At 40.7% G+C, this 20,585-nt stretch overlaps 1 protein-coding gene across 1 annotated transcript in view; it reads left to right on the top strand.

The window, feature by feature from the left end:
* Positions 1 to 6,118: 6,118 nt before the first annotated feature.
* The window catches only part of LOC101111528 (sterol 26-hydroxylase, mitochondrial), a 40,335-nt gene continuing 25,868 nt past the window's right edge, over positions 6,119 to 20,585 (top strand). Inside the window, exon 1 of the mRNA XM_027965195.2 lies at positions 6,119 to 6,409. Within this exon, the coding sequence (XP_027820996.2) occupies positions 6,140 to 6,409 (270 nt within the window). The 5' untranslated portion in view covers positions 6,119 to 6,139. The remainder of the gene's footprint in view (positions 6,410 to 20,585) is intronic.

A 20,585-nucleotide genomic window follows, 5' to 3' on the forward strand; every position in this document is an offset into this window, starting at 1 on the left:
ACATGACTGAGTGACTGAACAACAATTACTTTTAGGTGAGGACCCAAGTGACCAAGTTAACAGTCAGATGTTACATTGGGAAACAAATTTCCAGAAATGTCAAAAAAAAAAAAGGTTTACTATGTGGCTTCTCTTGTTAGTGGCTTTTGAATAAGCCACTTGAAAAAAAAAAAACGGCATATTACAATACACATTACACAATTCCAAGAGCCAAAAAGCATCCTGTGAAGTTACATCCCTGTCACCTTTGTCCTAAAGGCCATTACTAATACAAATTTCATGTGTATTCTTCCAGAGATATTCCATGCATATGCAAACATTATGTGGTAGCCTACCATACCATTACATCTTGCTTTTTATTTTAAAAAATATATCTTGGAAGTTGTTGTGTATCAGTACACCTAGAGCTGTATCACTGTTTCTTTTTCAAAAGAGTTCCAAATGATTCCACTGCATGGATTTATTAGAATTTATTTCATTAGTCCCTTACTGATATGTTCAGGTTGTTTCCATTATTTTCTTTGTCTGTACAAACAACGCTGTTATAAGTATCCTTGTATACTTTTGATTTTGCAAATATGCAAGTATATTTGTAGGAAAAATATCACTACAAGTAGGACTTCTGGCTCAAAAGTAAGTACACCTTAAATTTTGAAAACTCTGCAGCAATTATACTCCCTTAAACCATGATGGAGAGTTTGTTTCCCTACACCCTCAACTGCATAGCGGTATCAAACTTTTGATCTTTGTCAGTCTTATAGGTGAAAAATGGTTTCTAATGTAATTCTGATTTGTCTTTCTTGCAAGTAAAGTGGAACATTTTTGCATGTGCTAAAGAGCAATATTCCTTCCTCTATGCATATCTCCTCTTCTATGAATTATCCATTAATTATGCTTTTTCTTTCATTTATTTACTTTTAAACTTTCATTCAAGTTATAAAAATAATGTTTCCTATTTAAAGAGTCTCTTGTTAGGTAAGAAAAAATCTAGCCACATGGTATTTATAAGAGATACTTCTAAATCAAAATAATCTAGAATGACTGAAAAATAGGAGAGACTAATAAAAGATATATGAAACAAATGCTTAAAAATAAAGTAGGAGTACGAACAAAGCTAGTGGAGGTGATGGAATTCCAGTGGAGCTGTTTCAAATCCTGAAAGATGATGCTGTGAAAGTGTTGCACTCAATATGCCAGCAAATTTGGAAAACTCAGCAGTGGCTACAGGACTGCAAAAGGTCAGTTTTCGTTCCAATCCCAAAGAAAGGCAATGCCAAAGAATGCTCAAACTACTGCACAATTGCACTCATCTCACACACTAGTAAAGTAATGCTCAAAATTCTCCAAGCCAGGCTTCAGCAATATGTGAACCGTGAACTTCCTGATGTTCAAGTTGGTTTTAGAAAAGGCAGAGGAACCAGAGATCAAATTGCCAACATCCGCTGGATCATCGAAAAAGCAAGAGAGTTCCAGAAAAACATCTATTTCTGCTTTATTGACTATGCAAAAGCCTCTGACTGTATGGAACACAATAAACCGTGGAAAATTCTGAAAGAGATGGGAATACCAGACCACCTGACCTGCCTCTTGAGAAATCTGTATGCAGGTCAGGAAGCAACAGTTAGAACTGGACATGGAACATCAGACTGGTTCCAAATAGGAAAAGGAGTACATCAAGGCTGTATATTGTCACCCTGCTTATTTAACTTATATGCAGAGTACATCATGAGAAACGCTGGGCTAGAAGAAGCACAAGCTGGAATCAAGATTGCCGGGAAAAATATCAATCACCTCAGATATGCAGATGACACCACCCTTATGGCAGAAAGTGAAGAGGAACTAAAAAGCCTCTTGATGAAAGTGAAAGAGGAGAGTGAAAAAGTTGGCTTAAAGCTCAACATTCAGAAAACTAAGGTCACGGCATCTTGTCCCAACACTTCATGGGGAATAGATGGGGAAACAGTAGAAACAGTGTCAGACTTTATTTTTGGGGGCTCCAAAATCACTGCAGATGGTGACCGCAGCCATGAGATTAAAAGACACTTACTCCTTGGAAGGAAAGTTATGACTAACTTAGATAGCATATTAAAAAGCAGAAATATTACTTTGCCAACAAAGGTCCATCTAGTCAAGGCTATGGTTTTTCCTGTGGTCATGTATGGATGTGAGCGTTGGACTGTGAAGAAAGCTGAGCGCCAGAGAATTGAAGCTTTTGAACTGTGGTGCTGGAGAAGACTCTTTAAGAGTCCCTTGGACTGCAAGGAGATCCACCCTAAAGGAGACCAGTCCTGGGTGTTCATTGGAAGGACTGATGCTGAGGCTGAGACTCCAATACTTTGTCTACCTCATGTGAAGAGTTGACTCACTGGAAAAGACCCTGATGCTGGGAGGGTTTGGGGGCAGGATAAGAAGGGGACGACAGAGGATGAGATGGCTGCATGGCATCACCAAGTCTATGCACATGAGTTTGGGTGAACTCTGGGAGTTGGCAATGGAAAGGAAGGCCTGGCGTGCTACGATTCATGGGGTCGCAAAGAGTCGGACACGACTGAGCGACTGAACTGAACTGAACTGAACAATATTAAAGTCAAACAAACTAAATCCAAAGCAATTTAATATTTCAAATTTATAAAAGATGCTATCCATCAAGACTATAAAATAGTCATGAGTTTTTATGAAACTAAAAATGGATTTTCAAAATATAAAGCAAAAGATGTTGGAAATACAAGAAAAATAGATGTTCACAAATTCATAAAATTTGGGGAATACCTGAATGGGCTTCTCTCAGAAATTAACAAAAGTAAAGCTACAGAAGATTTAAATAACAAAATTGATAAGTTAATAAACAGAAAATACATATTTTTCAAACATGCATGTGAAACATTCAGAAAGGACTAGACCATCAAAGACACATTAACAGTTCTAAAAAACAGATCATATACACTCTGACCACAAAATAATATTATAAATTAATAATAAATGAATGGTCCTTTTCAAAATAAAAGGGAAACTACAACCATTTACAAGTAAATAAAAAGAACTTTCTGTATGACTGTTAGATTAAAAAAAAATCAAAGTGGAAATTACAAACTATTGGGAAATGAAGGACAGTGAAAGAAATTGCATATTGATCTCATTGGATATGGCCAAAATAGTATCATGAAAATATGGGGACTTTGCTGGTTGTCCAGTGGCTAAGATTCTGCATTCCCAATGCAGGGGGCTCGGGTTTGATTCTTGGTTGAGGAACTAGATCCCACATGCTACAACTAAGCACAGCCAAACACATAAAATATATTAAAAAAAAGAAAATATGCAGCATTAAATCCATTTATTAGGAAACAAAATTGTATTAAACAATGATTTTTTAAAAAAAAGATTAAAAATACAATCGAATTCCCTGGTAGCTCAAACGATAGAGTCTGCCTGTGGTGTGGGAGACCTGGGTTTGATCCTTGGGTTAGGAAGATCCCTGGAGAAGGAAATGGCAGCCCACTCCAGTATTCTTGCCTGGAAAATCCCATGGACAAAGGAGCCTGGCAGGCTATCATCCATGGGGCTGGCAAAGAGTTGAACATGACTGAGTGACTTCACAACAACAAAAATAAAATATATCAAGAAAATGAAACCAGAATGCAGAAAATGAATAAAGATAAAAGCATAAATTGGATTTCCACTTCTGTTAATACTGGACTCAACTCTCTTTCAAAGGATAACTTGAAAAGCTGAATCAAATATGACCAGCATTCTCCTAAAGGTATCAGCATCAGAGAACGAACAAGGCAATAAAGGGTTATCAGATAAGAACCAGGAGAAGACAGAACTCCCAAGGTAAGTTAGTATTAGGTACCACTGTCCTCTTAGTGCATGCTGCTCAGAAGCTCAGGCATGTCCAACTCTTTGCGACCCCATGGACTGTAGCCCACCAAGTTCCTCTGTCCATGGGATTATCCAGGCAAAAATACTGGAGTGGGTTGCCATGCCCTCCTCAGGGGATCTTCCTGACCCTGGGATGGAACCCACATCTCCTGCTTGAATTCAAGTCTCCTGCATTGGCAGACAGATTCTTTATCACTGAGCAACAGGAGAAGCCCGTTCCTTGAAGTAGTATTTCCCATTTTCAGAGAAAGAAGCTGAGAAGCTGAGTGGTTTAGATTTATGGGGCTATGTGAAGTATAACTGAAGTCCATAATCTCTTATACCCAAACTTTGAGTTGGAACCCCAAAGGATTAAGAACTAGAAATACACTAGCCTTCTAAAGGATGGCAGTACAGCTTCAAAGCATCTCATTCCTTGAAACTAGAATTCTGGTGATTCTGGATTGTGGGTGCCTTTAGGCAACTGTCAATAAACAAAAGTAAATCTTCTGCGAGGAAAATGAAATCATCCTAAACTTCAAATTTTTTCCACCAGAAACTTAAAAGAATACATTTTCTGAATGAACACACAATCAAAAGAAACCAGGCCCAGGAAGAAACCTGACAATATGCACAAAACCACCAGAAATAATGGACAATAGAAATTGTTCCACATAGCTTCCATATATTGGAGTTATTGGTCATAATCCTTAGAACTTTTGTAACTATGCTTACAAAAGTAAAGGGGATAAGAAAAAATAAAATTAAGAATTTGGTACAAAATTAGAAATATTTAAAAAGTAGATTTAAGAAAACTAATCAAAATTGAAAACTGAAAAATACAATAATAGAAAGTTAAAATTCAGTGGATAGATTTAACACAGACACAGCTGAAGAGAGAATTAATGAACTAGAAGGGACTAAATGATAGAACAGTACAGAAGAGAGGGTAAGATACAGGGAGGATACATTTAGAAAGTCTAACATATAATTTGAAGTCCTAGAAGGAGAGGAGAAAAGTACATGGGGTAGAAGGAAAGTTTGAAAGTCTGAAAACTTCCAGAACTAATGAAATATATTCAGTCACAGAGTCAAGAAACTCTATGACCCCCTAAGGGGATAAGTAAAAAGAAACCCACAACTAGCTACATGAGCTATCAGTCTAACTGTTGTCTCTTGATCTTAACAGGCTTTTACTGCCTCCGCCTGCCTATGAATAACCAGTCCTTCAAATGCTCTTAGGACAAACTTTATAGTTCTGCTGGTTCCACCTCTAATGGGTTGAGTAAACTTTGACTCCTTGTTTATCTTATATGTGTATAAGTCATGTTTTTAACTTTTTGAAACTTGTACTTCGAATATACATATATGAAACGAAGATTTCATGAAATAATACTTCTTGAAATATTTTCTGTTCTACTTTATTCTTTTCCATCTTATTAAAAGATCATTTTGGTCACATTCATTAAACGTAATCTCAACCCAGTAATCTCAACCTAGCGTTTGAGAAATCCTCCCGCAGCTGACAAGGGAGTGAGTGGGTGATGGGGAAGGAGAGAGGGTAGAATTGCATAAAACAAAAACAAAAACAAAAACAAAACACCTAATATTTAAATTAGTTACTTTGGCTTCCTCCTTCCAAAGAATCAGACGACCCTGGATACAGGATCGGGTTTTCTGGGATTTTGTTTTTCCTTTGGAGGATTTTTTTTTTTTTTTTTTTTGGCTCTTTCCTTGCTCAGTGCTCGGACTCCTGGGGACTAATTGGAAAAAGCCAGCGGCCGGCTCCATCTGGCCCCTGGGGAGAGAGGAGGCCAGCCCGCCGGGCAAGCGAAGGCCGGTCTCCCTGGGTGGGGCCTCGCGGCCTTGGAGGGCTCCGGGGCTGTTCAAAACTTCGCTGCACTCCTCCCCGGAGTTGAGACCAAGCGAACTTCGAGTTCTCCTCGAGAGCTTGCGGAAGTGCGAGGTGGGCAGTCGCTGGAGGGGCGGCCATCGTCAGAGCTCCGTCGGGCTCCCCTAAGTCCCCCGTGCATCTTCTGCCTTGGGGTTGTCCGGCCCCTTCCCGAGCCAGGAGGCTTCCAGTTGGAAAGGGTGACTTCTGTGAGTCCCTTAGGTCTTATCTGGAGGGACTGAAGACCGCGAGGAAAAGGGAACAATAAGGGCCCGCCTTAGTCCGGCCCGCCCTGGGCCACCGGTACCCTTGAACCCGCCCCTGCTGTTCTGTCTCGGGGCAAATTCCAGGCTCTCTGGCTCGCGAGCCAAAGGCGCGGCGGGGCGAGCCATGAACCGAATGGGCGCTCTGGGCTCCGCGAGGCTGCGGTTGGCGCTGCTGGGGACGCGGGCGGCACTCCCTGGCCTCGGCTCGTACGGGGCCAGAGCCAAGGCGGCGATCCCCTCCGCCCTCCCTGCGGCCCAGGCGGCTGAGGCTCCCGGAACCGGGCCTGGAGATCGGAGGCTGCGGAGCCTGGACGAGCTTTCAGGGCCAGGGCAGCTGCGCCTCTTATTCCAACTGTTGGTGCAAGGCTACGTTCTGCATTTGCACCAGCTCCAGGTAACCGAGGGAGGGTGGTGGCGGTGGTGGTGGGGCTCGCGCCAAAGGGATGCGGTGAGCACCGGGGCAGAGAGTCTGGGGATGAGGAGACAATGAACAAAAAGTGGAGGACATCAGGAGAACGTAGCCCGGGACCGACTGGGGCTGTGGTCATAACCTTGGACGTGTGAATCGGTTCTGAGTTGAAATGAACAAACAGGTCAAGGAGGGGCGTGAAGCCGGAGGGCACAGGTAAGAGATGAGTCGGGAGGCTAGGGTTAAAATGGATAGAGGTTGGGAGAGAAGGGAACTGTCTTGGTAATAGAATAGCAGATGCAAGTGTGCAAGCTGCGTGATGTTATAGAACCACTTTTTCTGTGGTGCTGTCCCTACCAGACTTCTTTCAAAGGAAGTGGTTTTTGGAGGATTGCAGAGGTTTGGCAATTTGCAGGGTAAATTTGCCCTTAATGGAAAGAAAGATGTCATTGCTTAAAAGAGTGAAAGGAAAATCATAGACATTAATGAAAAGGCACATTTTTGTTATTAAGAAATCAATATCCAGTGAACACTGTTATGAGGCAGGGATGGGACAGAGACTGGAAAACCCAATGTTGATTAAGTTGGAGAGGTTTTAGGAAGTGAAACGAAGAGATTCAAGTGGGATCTGTCTTCCTGATAACTATTAAATATTAACGCACCCACTCTGCCCCAGGAACTTTTCTAAGAACTGAGCTTCAATAAATTATGACCAGTACCCACATGGAGGTTAAATGCTCCTTTTGGGGAAGAGGGGGATTGTTGTTGTTCAGTCACTCAGCGGTGTCTGACTCTTTGCCATCCCATGGACTGCAACATGCCAGGCTTCCCTGTCGTTCACCAGCTCCTGGAGTTTGGTCAAACTCATGATGTCCGTTGAGTTGGTGATGCCATCCAACCATCTCATCCTCTGTCATCCCCTTCTCCTCTTGCCTTCAATCTTTCCCAGGATCAGGGTCTTTTCCAATGAGTCGGAGTAAACAAATCAGTAATCAACTAATTTCAGAAAGAAGACCTGAGTGCCCTGGGAGGAGAAGCCAGTCTGGGGCTGGGGACCTTTGATTAGACTGTGCCATGCAGGCACATGTGAGGTTATTAGTGATTGACAGGAAGCATAGACAGCCCTTGGGCTTGGCTGATGAACTGACTGGTCACCTAGTGGCTATGCTGGGCAGTAGTAAAAAATGAGGAGGAACTGTGGGGACTTGGGATATGACAGGCCTTTGAGGAGGGCCTTGAAGGCCAGACTGCGGGTGCTGGGGGTTCCTCTGAGGGGTCATGGTGGGCTCTTGAGCAGGCATGGGGAGAAGATGGCTTCCAAGGGACACTGCCCAGTTATGTGCCATGGGATGGATTGGGCAAGAGAAGCAGAGCCTCCGATAGCAATAGAAATGGCAGTATTTGAGCAACCACCTCCCCTCACCCTCTGGAAACTGGACTGAGAGTTAACAATGAGAGAGAAAATGACTGTGAGGCTTTGAAAGTCCAAACTGAACAATTTCTCTGCACCTGGCTGGGCCACTGCCATCTCCCCTGGGGTCTTCTCTGTTGGGTTCATGTTTTTGAGATATGGTGGACAGGTCACAATGCACTCAGAGATGGTTAAAAAAAATCATTTGCTGTGTGCTCTGCTCCAAGAAACCAAGTAAGCCAAGAAACAAAGTCCTGAGAGCTTCTCCTGCTTGATTTAACCTTTAGAAATGTGAGCAGCCCAGTGGATGCCCCAAGGGTGGGTACTAAGACTTCTTACCATTTCTCAGGGAAAGTTTACTGGGAACTTTTCCTCAGGATTATCTCTATAGCAGTAACTACCAAAGAAATTCTCGACTGCCCTAGAAAGTGGAAGAGGAAGCAGGAGAAAGCCAGAAATGTGTGGCCTTTTAAAGGAGAGATTAGGACTCGAATTTTTCAGAGCCTCTTGGCTCCAGCCTTTGTATCTCAAAGATCTGGAGTCACATGAACCTGGGCTGCTCCATGGGCCATACATTAACCCCTCCGCTGTGTGGCTGGTGTGAGTTAGTATAGAGTGGAGGGCTGCGCATCCTTAAAAGCCCATTAATACCCTTTTTTTGAGTAAGAGGATGCTTCCAGTGACTCACTTTGTATCAGTTCAAATCTGTTTGGTTGCCATTCTCACTGGTTTAAACTATGAAGCAGCTTTATTGGTTCCTATTAGAAAAGTCTTAATAATTGTGTGCCCATCAGGCATAGTTTGCTCCAGGTATTCATGAGACCATCCAACCCACCATTTTGTTCTTCTGAAGTTCTCTTGGCTCTGCTGTCTCACAGAACTCAGTTGATTGGCCTGGGTTAATTGCCCATTCCTGAACCCATCATAGTGGCCAAAGGTGCACTATAGCTTAGACTCATGCAGGCTCACTCCTAAAGCTGGGACTGGGATCCCTGCCACCTAAATAGGTGTCGACTGCATAGGAGGAGGAGTGGAATTGAGATAAGGGTAGCTGACCATAATGTCCCCTGTACCATCAGTTGTCCAAAACTGCATATTACACATAAAATTAATAAAATCAGCTTAGGAAAGCATTGTAGGACTTTAAGGGGTCAGACTGGGAATTGAGACATGTGAGAATCAGGCAAGTGCATAAATGCCAGTTCCCTTCTCTTCTCTAACTAAAATAATGACAAGAGTGCTGAAAAAGTGAAATGTGAACATATCTTAAATTTATATGTAAATTTACAACAAATTGATATCTTTCAAAGGTGTCGACCCTGAGAATGATAAGATCAACTGTCTATTCTGTAGCTCTGATTGTGGACTGCCTGGGTTGGTGACTCCCTAATGCTTCCTGTACATATTTGTCATTTCATGTATCATGTTTCTTTTTTATATATGTATATACTTAAGAAAATTTTTTTTCCTGCTAGAAGCACTTTGAGATTTACTCTTTCAACAACTTTCAAATATACAGTACGGTGTTGTCATAGTCACCATCCTGTGTATTACACCCTGGGAGGTAGTCCTGTAATCCCCACTTATTTTATAACTGAAAATTTGTACATTTTGACCACTTTCATCCATTTTTCCCTCCTCCCATCCCCCACCTCTGGCAACCGATGGTGATCGGTTTTCCGTATGTTTGAGTTTTGTTTTAGTTTGTTTTGATTTTAGATTCCACATATACATGAGATCATTCAGTATTTGCTTTTCTCTGTCTGACATTTCATTTAGACATAATTCCTTCAAGTATATCCATGTTGTAAATGGCAAGATTTCCTTGTTTTTTATGGTTGAATAATATTCCCGTGTGTGTGTGTGAGACACTTTATTTAGTCATTTATCCATTGATCAACCCTTAGGTTGCTTCTATGCTTCTATGGCTTGCCTATTGTAAATACTGCTGCAGTGAACATTAAGGTAAATAGTATTTTCATTGTCTTTGGGTAAATACCCAGAAGTAGAACTACTAGGTCATATCATAGTTCTATTTTTAATTTTTTGAGAAACCTTCCTACTGTTTTCCATAGTAGCTGTACCAATATACATTCTTACCAACAGTGCACAAGAGTTCCCTTTTCTCCACATCCTTCCCAACGCTTATTTTTTTTTGGTCTTTGAGCCATTCTGACTGGTACAAGGTGATATCTCATTAAAGTTTTAATCTGCATTTCCCTGATGATTAGTGACAATGAGTACCTTTTCTTTTACCTGTTGGCCGTCTGTATGTCTTTTATGGGAAAATGTCAATTCAGATCCTCTGCCCATATTTTAATTGGATTTTATTTGTTTGTTTTACTATTGAATTGTTTGAGTTCTTCATGTATTTGGATGTTAACTCCTATCAGATATATGATTTGCAAATATTTTATCCCATTTGGTAGGTTGTCTTTTCATTTTGTTGATGGTTTCCTTTGCGGTGCAGAAGTTATTTGGCTTAATGTAGTCCAACTTGTTTATTTTTGTTTTTATTACCTTTGCTTTTGCTGTCAAATCCAAAAAAAATCATCATCAAGGCTAACATCAAGTAGCTTACCACTTATGGTTTCTTCTGGGATATTTATGGTTTCAGATTTTATGTTCAGATCTTTAATCCATTTTGGGTTAAGTTTTGTGTATAGTGTAAGATAGTAATCTTTTGCATGTGGCTATCCAGTTTTCCCAAAACCATTTATTGAGGAGGCTGTCCTATTATATATTCTTTACTCCCTCATCATAAATAATTTATGATATATATATGGGCTTATTTCTAGGGTCTCTGTTCTTCCACTAATGTGTGTATATGTGTTTATGCCAATACCTATTGGCATAATAGCTTTGTAATATACTTTGAAATCAGGACACAAACCCTCCAACTGTGTTCTTCTTTCTCAAGATTGCTTTGAATATTCAGGGTCATTTTTAGTTACATGCAAACTTTAGGATTGTTTGTTCTATTTCTGTGAAAAATGTCATTGGAATTTTAGTAGGAATTGCAATGAATCTGTAGATTGCTTTGGATAGTAGTTTTTCCAATCCATGAGCATGGAATATCTTCCCACTTGTTTGTCTTCTTTAATTTCTTTCTTCAATGTCTAATTTTCAGTGAACGGGTTAAATTTATTCCTGGATATTTTATTTTTTTTATACAATTGTAAATGAGAGTATTTTCTTAATTTCTCTTTCTGATCATTTGTTATTAGCTTACAGAAATTCAACTGATTTTTGTATTTTGATTTTTTATCCTGAAGCTTTACTGGATTCAGTTATTGCTTCTAATAGTTGTTTTGGTAGAGTCTTTGGGGTTTTCTGTATATAATATCAGGTCATCTTCAAATAGTGATGGTTTTACTTCTTTTCTGATTTGGATACCTTCTTTTTTTCTTGCCTTATTGCTCTGTCTAGGACTTCCAATACTATGTTGAATAAAAGTGGCAAGAGTGAGCATCTGTCTTGTTCCTGATCTTACAGGGAAAGCTTTCAGCTTTTCAGTTGACTCTGATATTAGCCATGGGCTTATTATATACAAGCTTTATTATGTTAACAGTTTAGTTCAGTTGCTCAGTTGTATCCAACTCTGTGACCCTGTGGACTGCAGCTCGCCAGGCTTCCCTGTCCAGCACCAACTCCCAGAGCTTACTCAAACTCAGTCCATTGAGTCGGTGATGCCATCCAACCATCTCATTCTCTGTTGTTCCCTTTTCCTCCTGCCTTCAATCTTTCCCAGCATCAGGGTCTTTTCCAATGAGTCAGTTCTTCATATCAATGGCCAAAGTATTGGAGTTTCAGCTTCAGCATTGGTCCTCCTAATGAATATTCAGGACTGATTTCCTTTAGGATTGACTGGTTTGATCTCCTTGCAGTTCAAGGGACTCTCAAGAGAACTCCTATGTTAACAGTACATTCTCTCTATACCCACTTTTGTTAGCATTTTTATCGTAAACGAATGTGGAATTTTGTCAAATGTTTTTTTCTGTATCTGTTGAGATGACCCTATGATTTTTATCCTTCATTTTCTTAATGTGTTGTTACACTCATTTATTTGCAGTTGTTCAACCATCCTTGCATCCTTGAAATAAATCTGTCTTGATCATGGAGAAATTTTTTTTTAATATGTTGTTGAATTTGGTTTGTAGTATTTTGTTGAAGATTTTTCATTTATAATCATCAAGAATACTGGCCTGTAATTTTCTTTTCTTGTAGTGTCCTTGTCTGGTTTTAGTATTAGGCAAATTTCAGCATCATAAAATGAGTTTGAAAGTGTTCCCTCCTCCCCTCCCCCACTTTTGAGGAAAAGTTTGGTATTAATTCTTCCTTGAAGGCTTGGTAGAATTCCCCAGTGAAGCCATCTGATCTTTGACTTTTGTTTGTTAAGAGATGTGATGACTGATTCAATCTTTTTACTAGTAACTGATCTGCTCAGATTTTCTATTTTTCTTGTTTCAATTTTGGTATGATGTGTGTTTCTAGGAATTTATCCATCCCTTCTAGGTTATTAAATTTGTTGGCATTTAATTGTTCACAATAGTCTCTTGTGATCCTTTGTATTTCTGTGGTATCAGTTGTAATGTCTCATCTTTCATTTCTGATTTTATTTATCTGAGTTCTCTTCTCTTTTTTTCTTTGTGAGTCTAGCTAAAGGTTTGTCTATTTTGTTTGGCTTTTTAAAAAGCCAGCTGTTAGTTTCACTGATCTTTTCTATTGTCTTTTTAGTCTCTATTTCTTTCTCTCAGATCTTCATTTTTCCCTTCTATAACTTTGGGGGTAGTTTGTCCTTCTATTTTCTAGTTCCATGAGGTGTAACATTATGTTGTTTGAGACCTTCCTTGTTTTTTTTTTTTTTCTTCTTTCTTTCACATCATTCTTATTTCTTAATGTAGGCATTTATTGCTATGAACTTCCTTCTTGAAACTGTTTTTGCTGCCTGCCATCAATTTTGGCTTTTACCACTCTTTGCATCCTTTCCCAAAGCCTCGGTTCCCACCTTCTACTGGACATTAACATCAAAGGCCAGATGATCTGTGACCTTTTGAACCCAGTGGGCTTTGTTCTGCCCAACACAGAGGATATCATTCCCATGTTCAGCAGCTTCATCACCACGTCAACCTCCTTGCTTGTCTGCATCTTGGCTGGCAGCATGGGCAGCCCCATAGTGACTCTGGAAAGGGATGATGTCTGGGTGTTCCCTCCTGCTTGGTCTCCATTATTGCTTGATCTGCCACAACAATCTGCCCATACACCACTGCCACATCAGTGCCCCTAAAAGCATGTTTGATTAGTTGTTCACTTGCTCAGGAATCCCCACAGGACCTGGGGAATCGTCCTTAAATATCTCAAGCAAACATTTGCATCCCCAGCCTCCTTTACCTAGGCACCCCTTCCTTTAAGTTTTGGTATGGTGTATTTTCCATTTTCATTCATCTTTAGTTATTTTAACTTCTCTTTTGATTTCTTCTTTGACTTACTAGTTTCTGTAGCATGTTGTTTAATCTCCACAATCTCCATGTTGTTTTATCCCTTTAACCAGTATTTGTGAATTGTCCAGATGTCTTCTTGCAGTTGATTTCTAGTCATACCATTATGTGGGAAAAGATGCCTGATCAGATTTCAGTCTTCTTAAATTTATTAAGGTTTCTTTTATGGCCTAACATTTGATCTATACTGGAGAATGTTCCATATTTGCTTGAAAAGAATGTGTATGTTGTTGCTTTTGGGTGGAATGTTCTGTGTAAATCTGTTCAGTTCATCTGACCTAATGTGTCATTTAGAGTCAATGTTTCTGTATTGGTTTTCTGTCTGGATGATGAAGTGGATTTTCTGTCTCCTACTGTGTTGCTATCTTTTTCTCCTTTTAGGTTTGCTATATATTTAAGTGCCTGTATTTCTTTCTTTTCTTTTTAATGTTTATTTACTCATTTGACTGTGCTGGGTCTTAGTTGCAGCTCATGGGATCTTTGATCTTCATTGCAGCATGTGGGATCTTTAGTTGTGGCGTGCAGGTCTTTAGTTGCAGCATTCTAATTCTTTGTTGTGGCATATGGGATCTAGTTCCATGACCAGGGATTGAACCCAGGCTCCCTGAATTATGAGCACAAAGTCATAACCACTGGACCATCAGGCAAGTCCCCTAAATGCCTTTGTTTCTTATCATTGCCTGTTTATGTGGCTTAGAGACGGGGGTGTGACGTTCCAAGGGATGGGCCTATGTTTTTCCCAGCTCTGTGTCCCCCCAGCACTAGGCACAGTTCTGGGTACAGGGGAGGTTCTTGGTAATGTTTGATAAATAAATACATTTCATGTACCAGTCAAAAGGCTGTGAGTGGTACTGAGCAGTAGCTACATCTGGTGGTAAACTATGTGAGACTCTTCTCAGCTCCCTAATCTGAGTTGTTTAACATAAGATAGAGTGAAAAACAGATGATGATGGAGATGGGCATATTGATCAAGACTGGCCCTTCAGGTTTTGGCTTTGTAGGTTCAGAACCTAATTTTGTCAGTTCATTCAGCATGCGTAGACTATTGGGGACTGACCTTCATTGGCCAAACCCACAGAAACATATTGTGGATTGGAGTATTTATTTACAAAACTTAGCCCTCCCAGGAAGCTTATACTTCATCACACAGAAGCCCCCTATTCTAGTTGCTCCTACCTGTCAAACTACCCCGAAACTTAGCAACTTAAAGCAACAGTTTGTTATTATCCTCATGATTTTGTGGGTCAGGAATTTGGGTAGTGCATGTCAGAAGTGGCTTATCTCTGCTTCACAGTGGAGTGGAGCTTTAGTTTGAATGGGTGAAGATGTCTGAGATGGATCAAGTAGGGCCATATATTTGGGCCTCAGGTCTGACTTTTAGCTGGTTTCCTTAACTTTTCTTCATGTCACATATGCTGGGGCTGGACTTTCCAAGATGGCGTCTTCAGTTGCATGTTGGGTGCCTGGACTAGTTTGACCAAAATGGCCGAGTGTCTCTTTCTCCACATAGCTAGCCTGGGACTTCCTCACAGCATGGTGGGTCTCTGGATAGTCAAGACTTCTTCCAGGGTGCTGGTTTCCCCCAGAGTGGATATTCCAAGAGATGGAAGTGGAAGTTGCCAGTTTCTTAAAGTCTCTGTCTGGAAACTGGCATAGCATCATCTTTGCTGTATTCTACCCATCAGAGCAGTTACAGAGCACACCCAGAACCTAGAGAAGAAGATGGAGACCTGACCTATTAATGGTAGAGATATCAAAAAGTATGTGGCTCTCTTTAATAGGCTTAACCTCTTCCTAGAATCCAGGTACCTAGGGAGAGGAATTAGTAATTGCTTTAATCGATTGCCTGGTGTACAGAACTAAAGCATAGAATTGCGTGGAAAAAAATTTCTTCTAGGCCTTGGAGAAACCTGTCTGAATGTGCTTCTCTGGTGACTGTTCATTAGATTAAGTATCTCTCTCTCTTCAGAGATAAACACTGCCTATTTTTGCTGTTTGGCTCCTCCTTCTGGGTTTTGTAATGACCTGTCTCATCCTGTTAACACATTCTTTCTTCAGTTTGGCTAATACCGTTGATTAGATGGATTTTCTTTCCCAGTGCTCAGGTTACCATCAAGCCTTCCCGAGATTATCCTCCAGTTACCTTGACTTGGCTCAAGTGTTCCTCAGTCTCATCTGGCAGACATTTACAAATTGTCCCTGAGACTCTGGTGGAATCTAATGTATCGCTTTAAAGCCTCAGGGATGGGAAATTTGAAACTAGGTATTAGGGTATAGGTGGTTCAGTGGTAAACAATCCGCCTGCCAATGCAGGAGCCGTAGGAGACTCGAGTTCGATCCCTGGGTCAGGAAGATCCCCTGGAGGAGGATGTGGCAACCTACTCTAATATTCTTGCTGGGATAACCCCATGGACAGAAGAACCTGTTGGGCTACAGTCCGTGGGATCGCAGAGTTGGATGCGATTGCCGTTACCAGTAGGGTATAAAGTGTCACTTATACCAACTTAGCAAATGCACTGCCAGAATTTTTATCTTACAGATAAAATTTGTGGTCAATGAAATATTCCAGACTATTCAATATAGCAGTATTTCTGATTGGGAAATGTTAGAATGACTTACATGTCGCAGTAGGGAACTAATTAAATAAGTTGTAGTACATTCATACAATGGAATTTTATGCAACCATTAAAAAGAATAGAGGCAGGAAGGCTTTCCTAGTGGTCTACTGGTTAAGAATCCGCCTGCCAGTGCAGGAGATATAGGTTCAATCCGTGGTCCATGAAGATTCCACATCTTATAGGACAGCTAAGCCTGTGCACAATAGCTACTGAGTCATCACCTGAGAGCCGAAACTTCTAAACCTACGTGCTGCAGCTGCTGAAACCTGCATGCCCAAGAGCCTGTGCTCCATAACAAGAGAAGCCATTGCAACGAGAAGCATGTGCACTGCAACTAGGGAGTAGTTCCTTCTTGCTGCAACTAGAGAAAGCCTGCATGCGGCTACAAAGACCCAGCAGACCCAAAATAAAAATAAACAAATAAAAACATCTTAAAATGTTAAATCTTTTAAAAAAGAATAGGGGCAGATCTATGTGTATTAATATGAATTTCTTACTGTGATATGGGCGGAAAGTAAGGTCCAAAACTATATAATATGCCGTCGTGCTTAGTCGCTCAGTTGTGTCCAATTCTTTGTGACCCCACGGACTGTAGCCCGCTAGGCTCCTCTGTCCATGGAATTCTCCAGACAAAAATACTGGAGTGGGTATCCATTCCCTTCTCCAGGGGGTCTTCCTGATCCAGGGACTGAACCAGGGTCTCCTGCATTGCAGGCAAAATTTTTTTACCGTTTGAAATTTTTTTACTGAGAGAGAGAGAAGGTGTATAAAATACCCCTGGGAAGACACACAAGAAATTGGTAATTTTGGCTGCTTCTCTGTAGGGGTCTTGAGTCTGGAGATGAGACTTAGGAGAAAGACTTAACTTTTTACTGCAGGACTGCTATGAACCTCCATCAGAGTTTCCTCTGGCTTCATCCTGCCCAGGCATAATTCACCAACTTTTGAGTCTTTTTGTGCCCTTTTTGTACTGTTTACATTTTAACAGTGTGCATATACATATTACCTTAAAAATGTTTAAGAACAACAACAAAAGAATGGAAAGCAAGAGATAAAAGGATGGCTGACCTAGCTTCCTGGTCCAGCATAATATTTTGAAGTCTTTAATAGGTCTTCCTCTTGTACCCCTGTTTGACTCTGTGTCCTTACTTTTGATGTCCACTTCTGCGTCTGCACCCTCTTTTTAGTTCTGTGTCCATTGCTAGTCACCTTGTCCTTGTTCTTGGAATACTCTCATTGTTCCACTCCAGACCAGCCCAACTTGCAGGTGTACACAGTGTACAGAGGTTTGCCTCTGGGTGTGTCAGGAGTGTGGCTTTCGGATGGGAAATGCTTCTGTTTTCCTAATAGCCTCTCTGAAGATGTCGCAGGCAGTGCCTTTTCCTGGATCACCTTTAGATCTTCCTCTATTCTCAGTCCATTGTTTCTCTACAATAAACAATCAGAGGGAAATTCTTATTGTTCACCTATCCTGTGCGTGTCTTTGTAACCTTATGACAGTGCTTCTGTCTTGCATAAAAGCAGACATTTTTATGATTATCGAAGTAATGGCTGCACACATGCACAAAATTTTTTTCGTAGCTTTGTTTGTAAAATAAAAAATTCAGAAGCATGTTAAATGCCCATCAACAGGGTAGATAGATTGTGATATAGTCATATAGTGGAACACTATGCAATAGTTGTAATGAATACACAAGCTTTTATATATCAATATAGAACTTAGCAGGGAGAGGGATAAATTAGGAGTTTGGGATTAACAGATACACACTACTATGTATAAAATAGATAAACAGCAAGGAGCTACTATATAGCACAGGGAATTATATTCAATATCTTGTAATAACCTATAATGGAAAAGAATATGAGAAAGAAAATATATATACATATGTGTATATATATATATATATATATGTCAAGTGGAATTACTTTGCTGTACCTAGAAACTAATACAATATTGTAAATCAACTATCATCCGTTAAAGAAATAGAACTCAGAACCAAAGTTGAATATAAAATGATATGTGTTGTTGTTCAGTTGCTCAGCTGTGTCCTACTCTTTGCAACTCCATGGACTGCAGCACGCCAGGCTTCCCTGTCCTTCTCTATCTCCTTGAGTGTGCTCAAACTCATGTCCATTAAGTCAATGATGCCATCCAACCATCTCATCCTCTATAGCCCTCTTCTCCTCCTGCCCTGTCTTCAATCTTTCCCGACATCAGGATCTTCCACTGAGTCAGCTGTTCGTTTCAACTAGCCAGAGTATTGGAGCTTCAGCTTTAGCATCAGTCCTTCCAATGAATATTCAGGCTGATCCTTTAGGATTGACTGCTTTGATCTCTTTGCTGTCCAAGGGACTCTCAGGAGTCTTCTCTAGCATCATGGTTTGAAAGCATCAATTCTTTGGCACTCAGCCTTCATTATGGTCCAGTTCTCACATCAGTACATGACTACTGGAAAAAACCATAGCTTTGACTATATGGACCTTTGTTGGCAAAGTGATGTCTCTGGTTTTTAATATGCTTTCTAGGTTTGTCATAGCTTTCCTTCCAAAGAGCAGATGTCTTTTAATTTCATGGCTGTAGTCACCATCTGCAGTGATTTTGGAGCCCCCAAAAATAAAGTCTGTCATTGTTTCCATTGTTTCCCCATCTATTTGTCATGAAGTGATGGGACCAGATGACATGATCTTAGTTTTTTGAATGTTGAGTTTTAAGCCAGCTTTTTCACTCTCCTTTTCACTTTCATCAAGAGGCTCTTTAGTTCCTCTTCACTTTCTGCCATTAAGGTTGTGTCATCTGCAGATCTGAGGTTATTGATATTTCTCTCAGCAATCTTGATTCCAGATTGTGACTCATCTAGCCTGGCATTTTGCATGATGTACTCTGCATATAATTTAAATAAGCATGATATGTAAGACACTGTTAATATTTCTAGAAATTAAAAGCCACATGAAGATGATATGAGCTATCATAGTGTGTGTATATATATATATATACATATAATATGTAACAAAATTACATAAATATTGACAGAACAAACACTTTTCAAATTCAAGATAGTGGTTGCTCTGGGGCCAGGGCAAAGGGAAAGATAAAAAGGGGACTTTGAAATGCTTTCATGTTTAAAAAGTATTTAAAACAAATATGACAAATATTAACAGTTCTTGATTCTGGAGGGACAGTATATAGTGTTAGTTTTTAAATCACCCACATTAAAATATTCAAAATAAAAAATACAAGTAATCATGTTCATCATGAGTCCATATGGACCCCTGGCTTGGTCTGATCTTTGAGAAGAGCGCTCAAGGCAAGACTCAGAGCAAGGAGAACCTGGGAATGCTGTTAAATATTTAGCACCTTCTGTCACTTGGAAACGTGAATTCCACTTGTGTGAGGGGGTTGAGGCTAAACTCCTGATGACACTTGGACAGCACTGACTCATGGCTGTCCCAGCTGGACTCCTCTTCACCTTTGACCCTAAATGATGCCTCTTGCTGGCATCTGTCAGGAGAGGCAAAAGGGTGCCCTGTGCCTGAAGTTACATCTCTCCGTCTGTTTATCTACCTGATGGTTGCCAGCTTTTCGGGCCAGGTTTGTTGACACTGGCCAAAAAGTACTGGTTGTTTGAGTTCACTTTTGTCCTCAGGACTATTTACTTGCTGTTTCAGTGTTGTTTTTCTTGCGCTGAGAGCCTCCCCAAAGAACCCATCATCAGTAAACCAAACAGGCCCCTGAGTAGGAGAATAGAACATCACAAGGCAATATTCCTTTTTTGTTTTTTTTTGAAGGGAGATTTTAGGCTGTAAAGAACCTGCCTGTAATGCAGGAGACCTGGATTCGATTGCTGGTTTAGGAAGATTCCCTGGAGAAGGGAATGGCAACCCACTCCAGTATTCTTGCCAAGAGAATCCCATGGACAGAGGAGCCTGGAGGGCTACCTACAGTCCATGAGGTCGCAAAAAGTCGAACACGACTAAGTGACTATCACTTTCACTTTTAGATGATTTTAATGTGTGTTTTTTTTTTTCCTTCTGACAGCTTTCTTGAGGTATAATGACCTACCATACAGTCCTCCAGTCTCTCATGTTCCAGGGGGATCACAAAGTCTGCCAAAACTCACGTTTTGAGCTCTTAAGCTGTAGCTCAGGTCTTTGAATGTGTGAATATGTGTGTGAGTTTGCCCCATGGCTCCAACCCTGACCTTTCACTGATCCAACTAAGGATTCTCAGGGGCAGAGATCACCCCATCAGACAGATATTCTAAATATTTACTTTTATATATTTATTTAGCTGCATCGGGCATGTGGGATCTTAGATCTTCATTGTGGCACATGGAATCTAGTTCCTGGACCAGGGATCAAACCCTGGCCTCCTGTATTGGGAGCACGGCGTCTTAGCCACTGGATCACTGGGGAAGTCCCCAGATAGATATTCTAATTTTACTCTTAGGAGCTCATACCAAATCTGTTCTGTTTGTCTTAGGCACCATCAGGTGGAAGTCACTACAACCATGACTCTCTCTAGTTTGACTAGGCCTATTTGGACTGCAGCAGACTGCCAGAGAAGGCAATGGCAACCCACTCCAGTGTTCTTGCCTGGAGAATCCCAGGGATGGGGGAGCCTGATGGGCTGCCGT

This window comes from Ovis aries, chromosome 2, assembly GCF_016772045.2.
Source record: "Ovis aries strain OAR_USU_Benz2616 breed Rambouillet chromosome 2, ARS-UI_Ramb_v3.0, whole genome shotgun sequence".
NCBI classification, from domain to species: domain Eukaryota; kingdom Metazoa; phylum Chordata; class Mammalia; order Artiodactyla; family Bovidae; genus Ovis; species Ovis aries.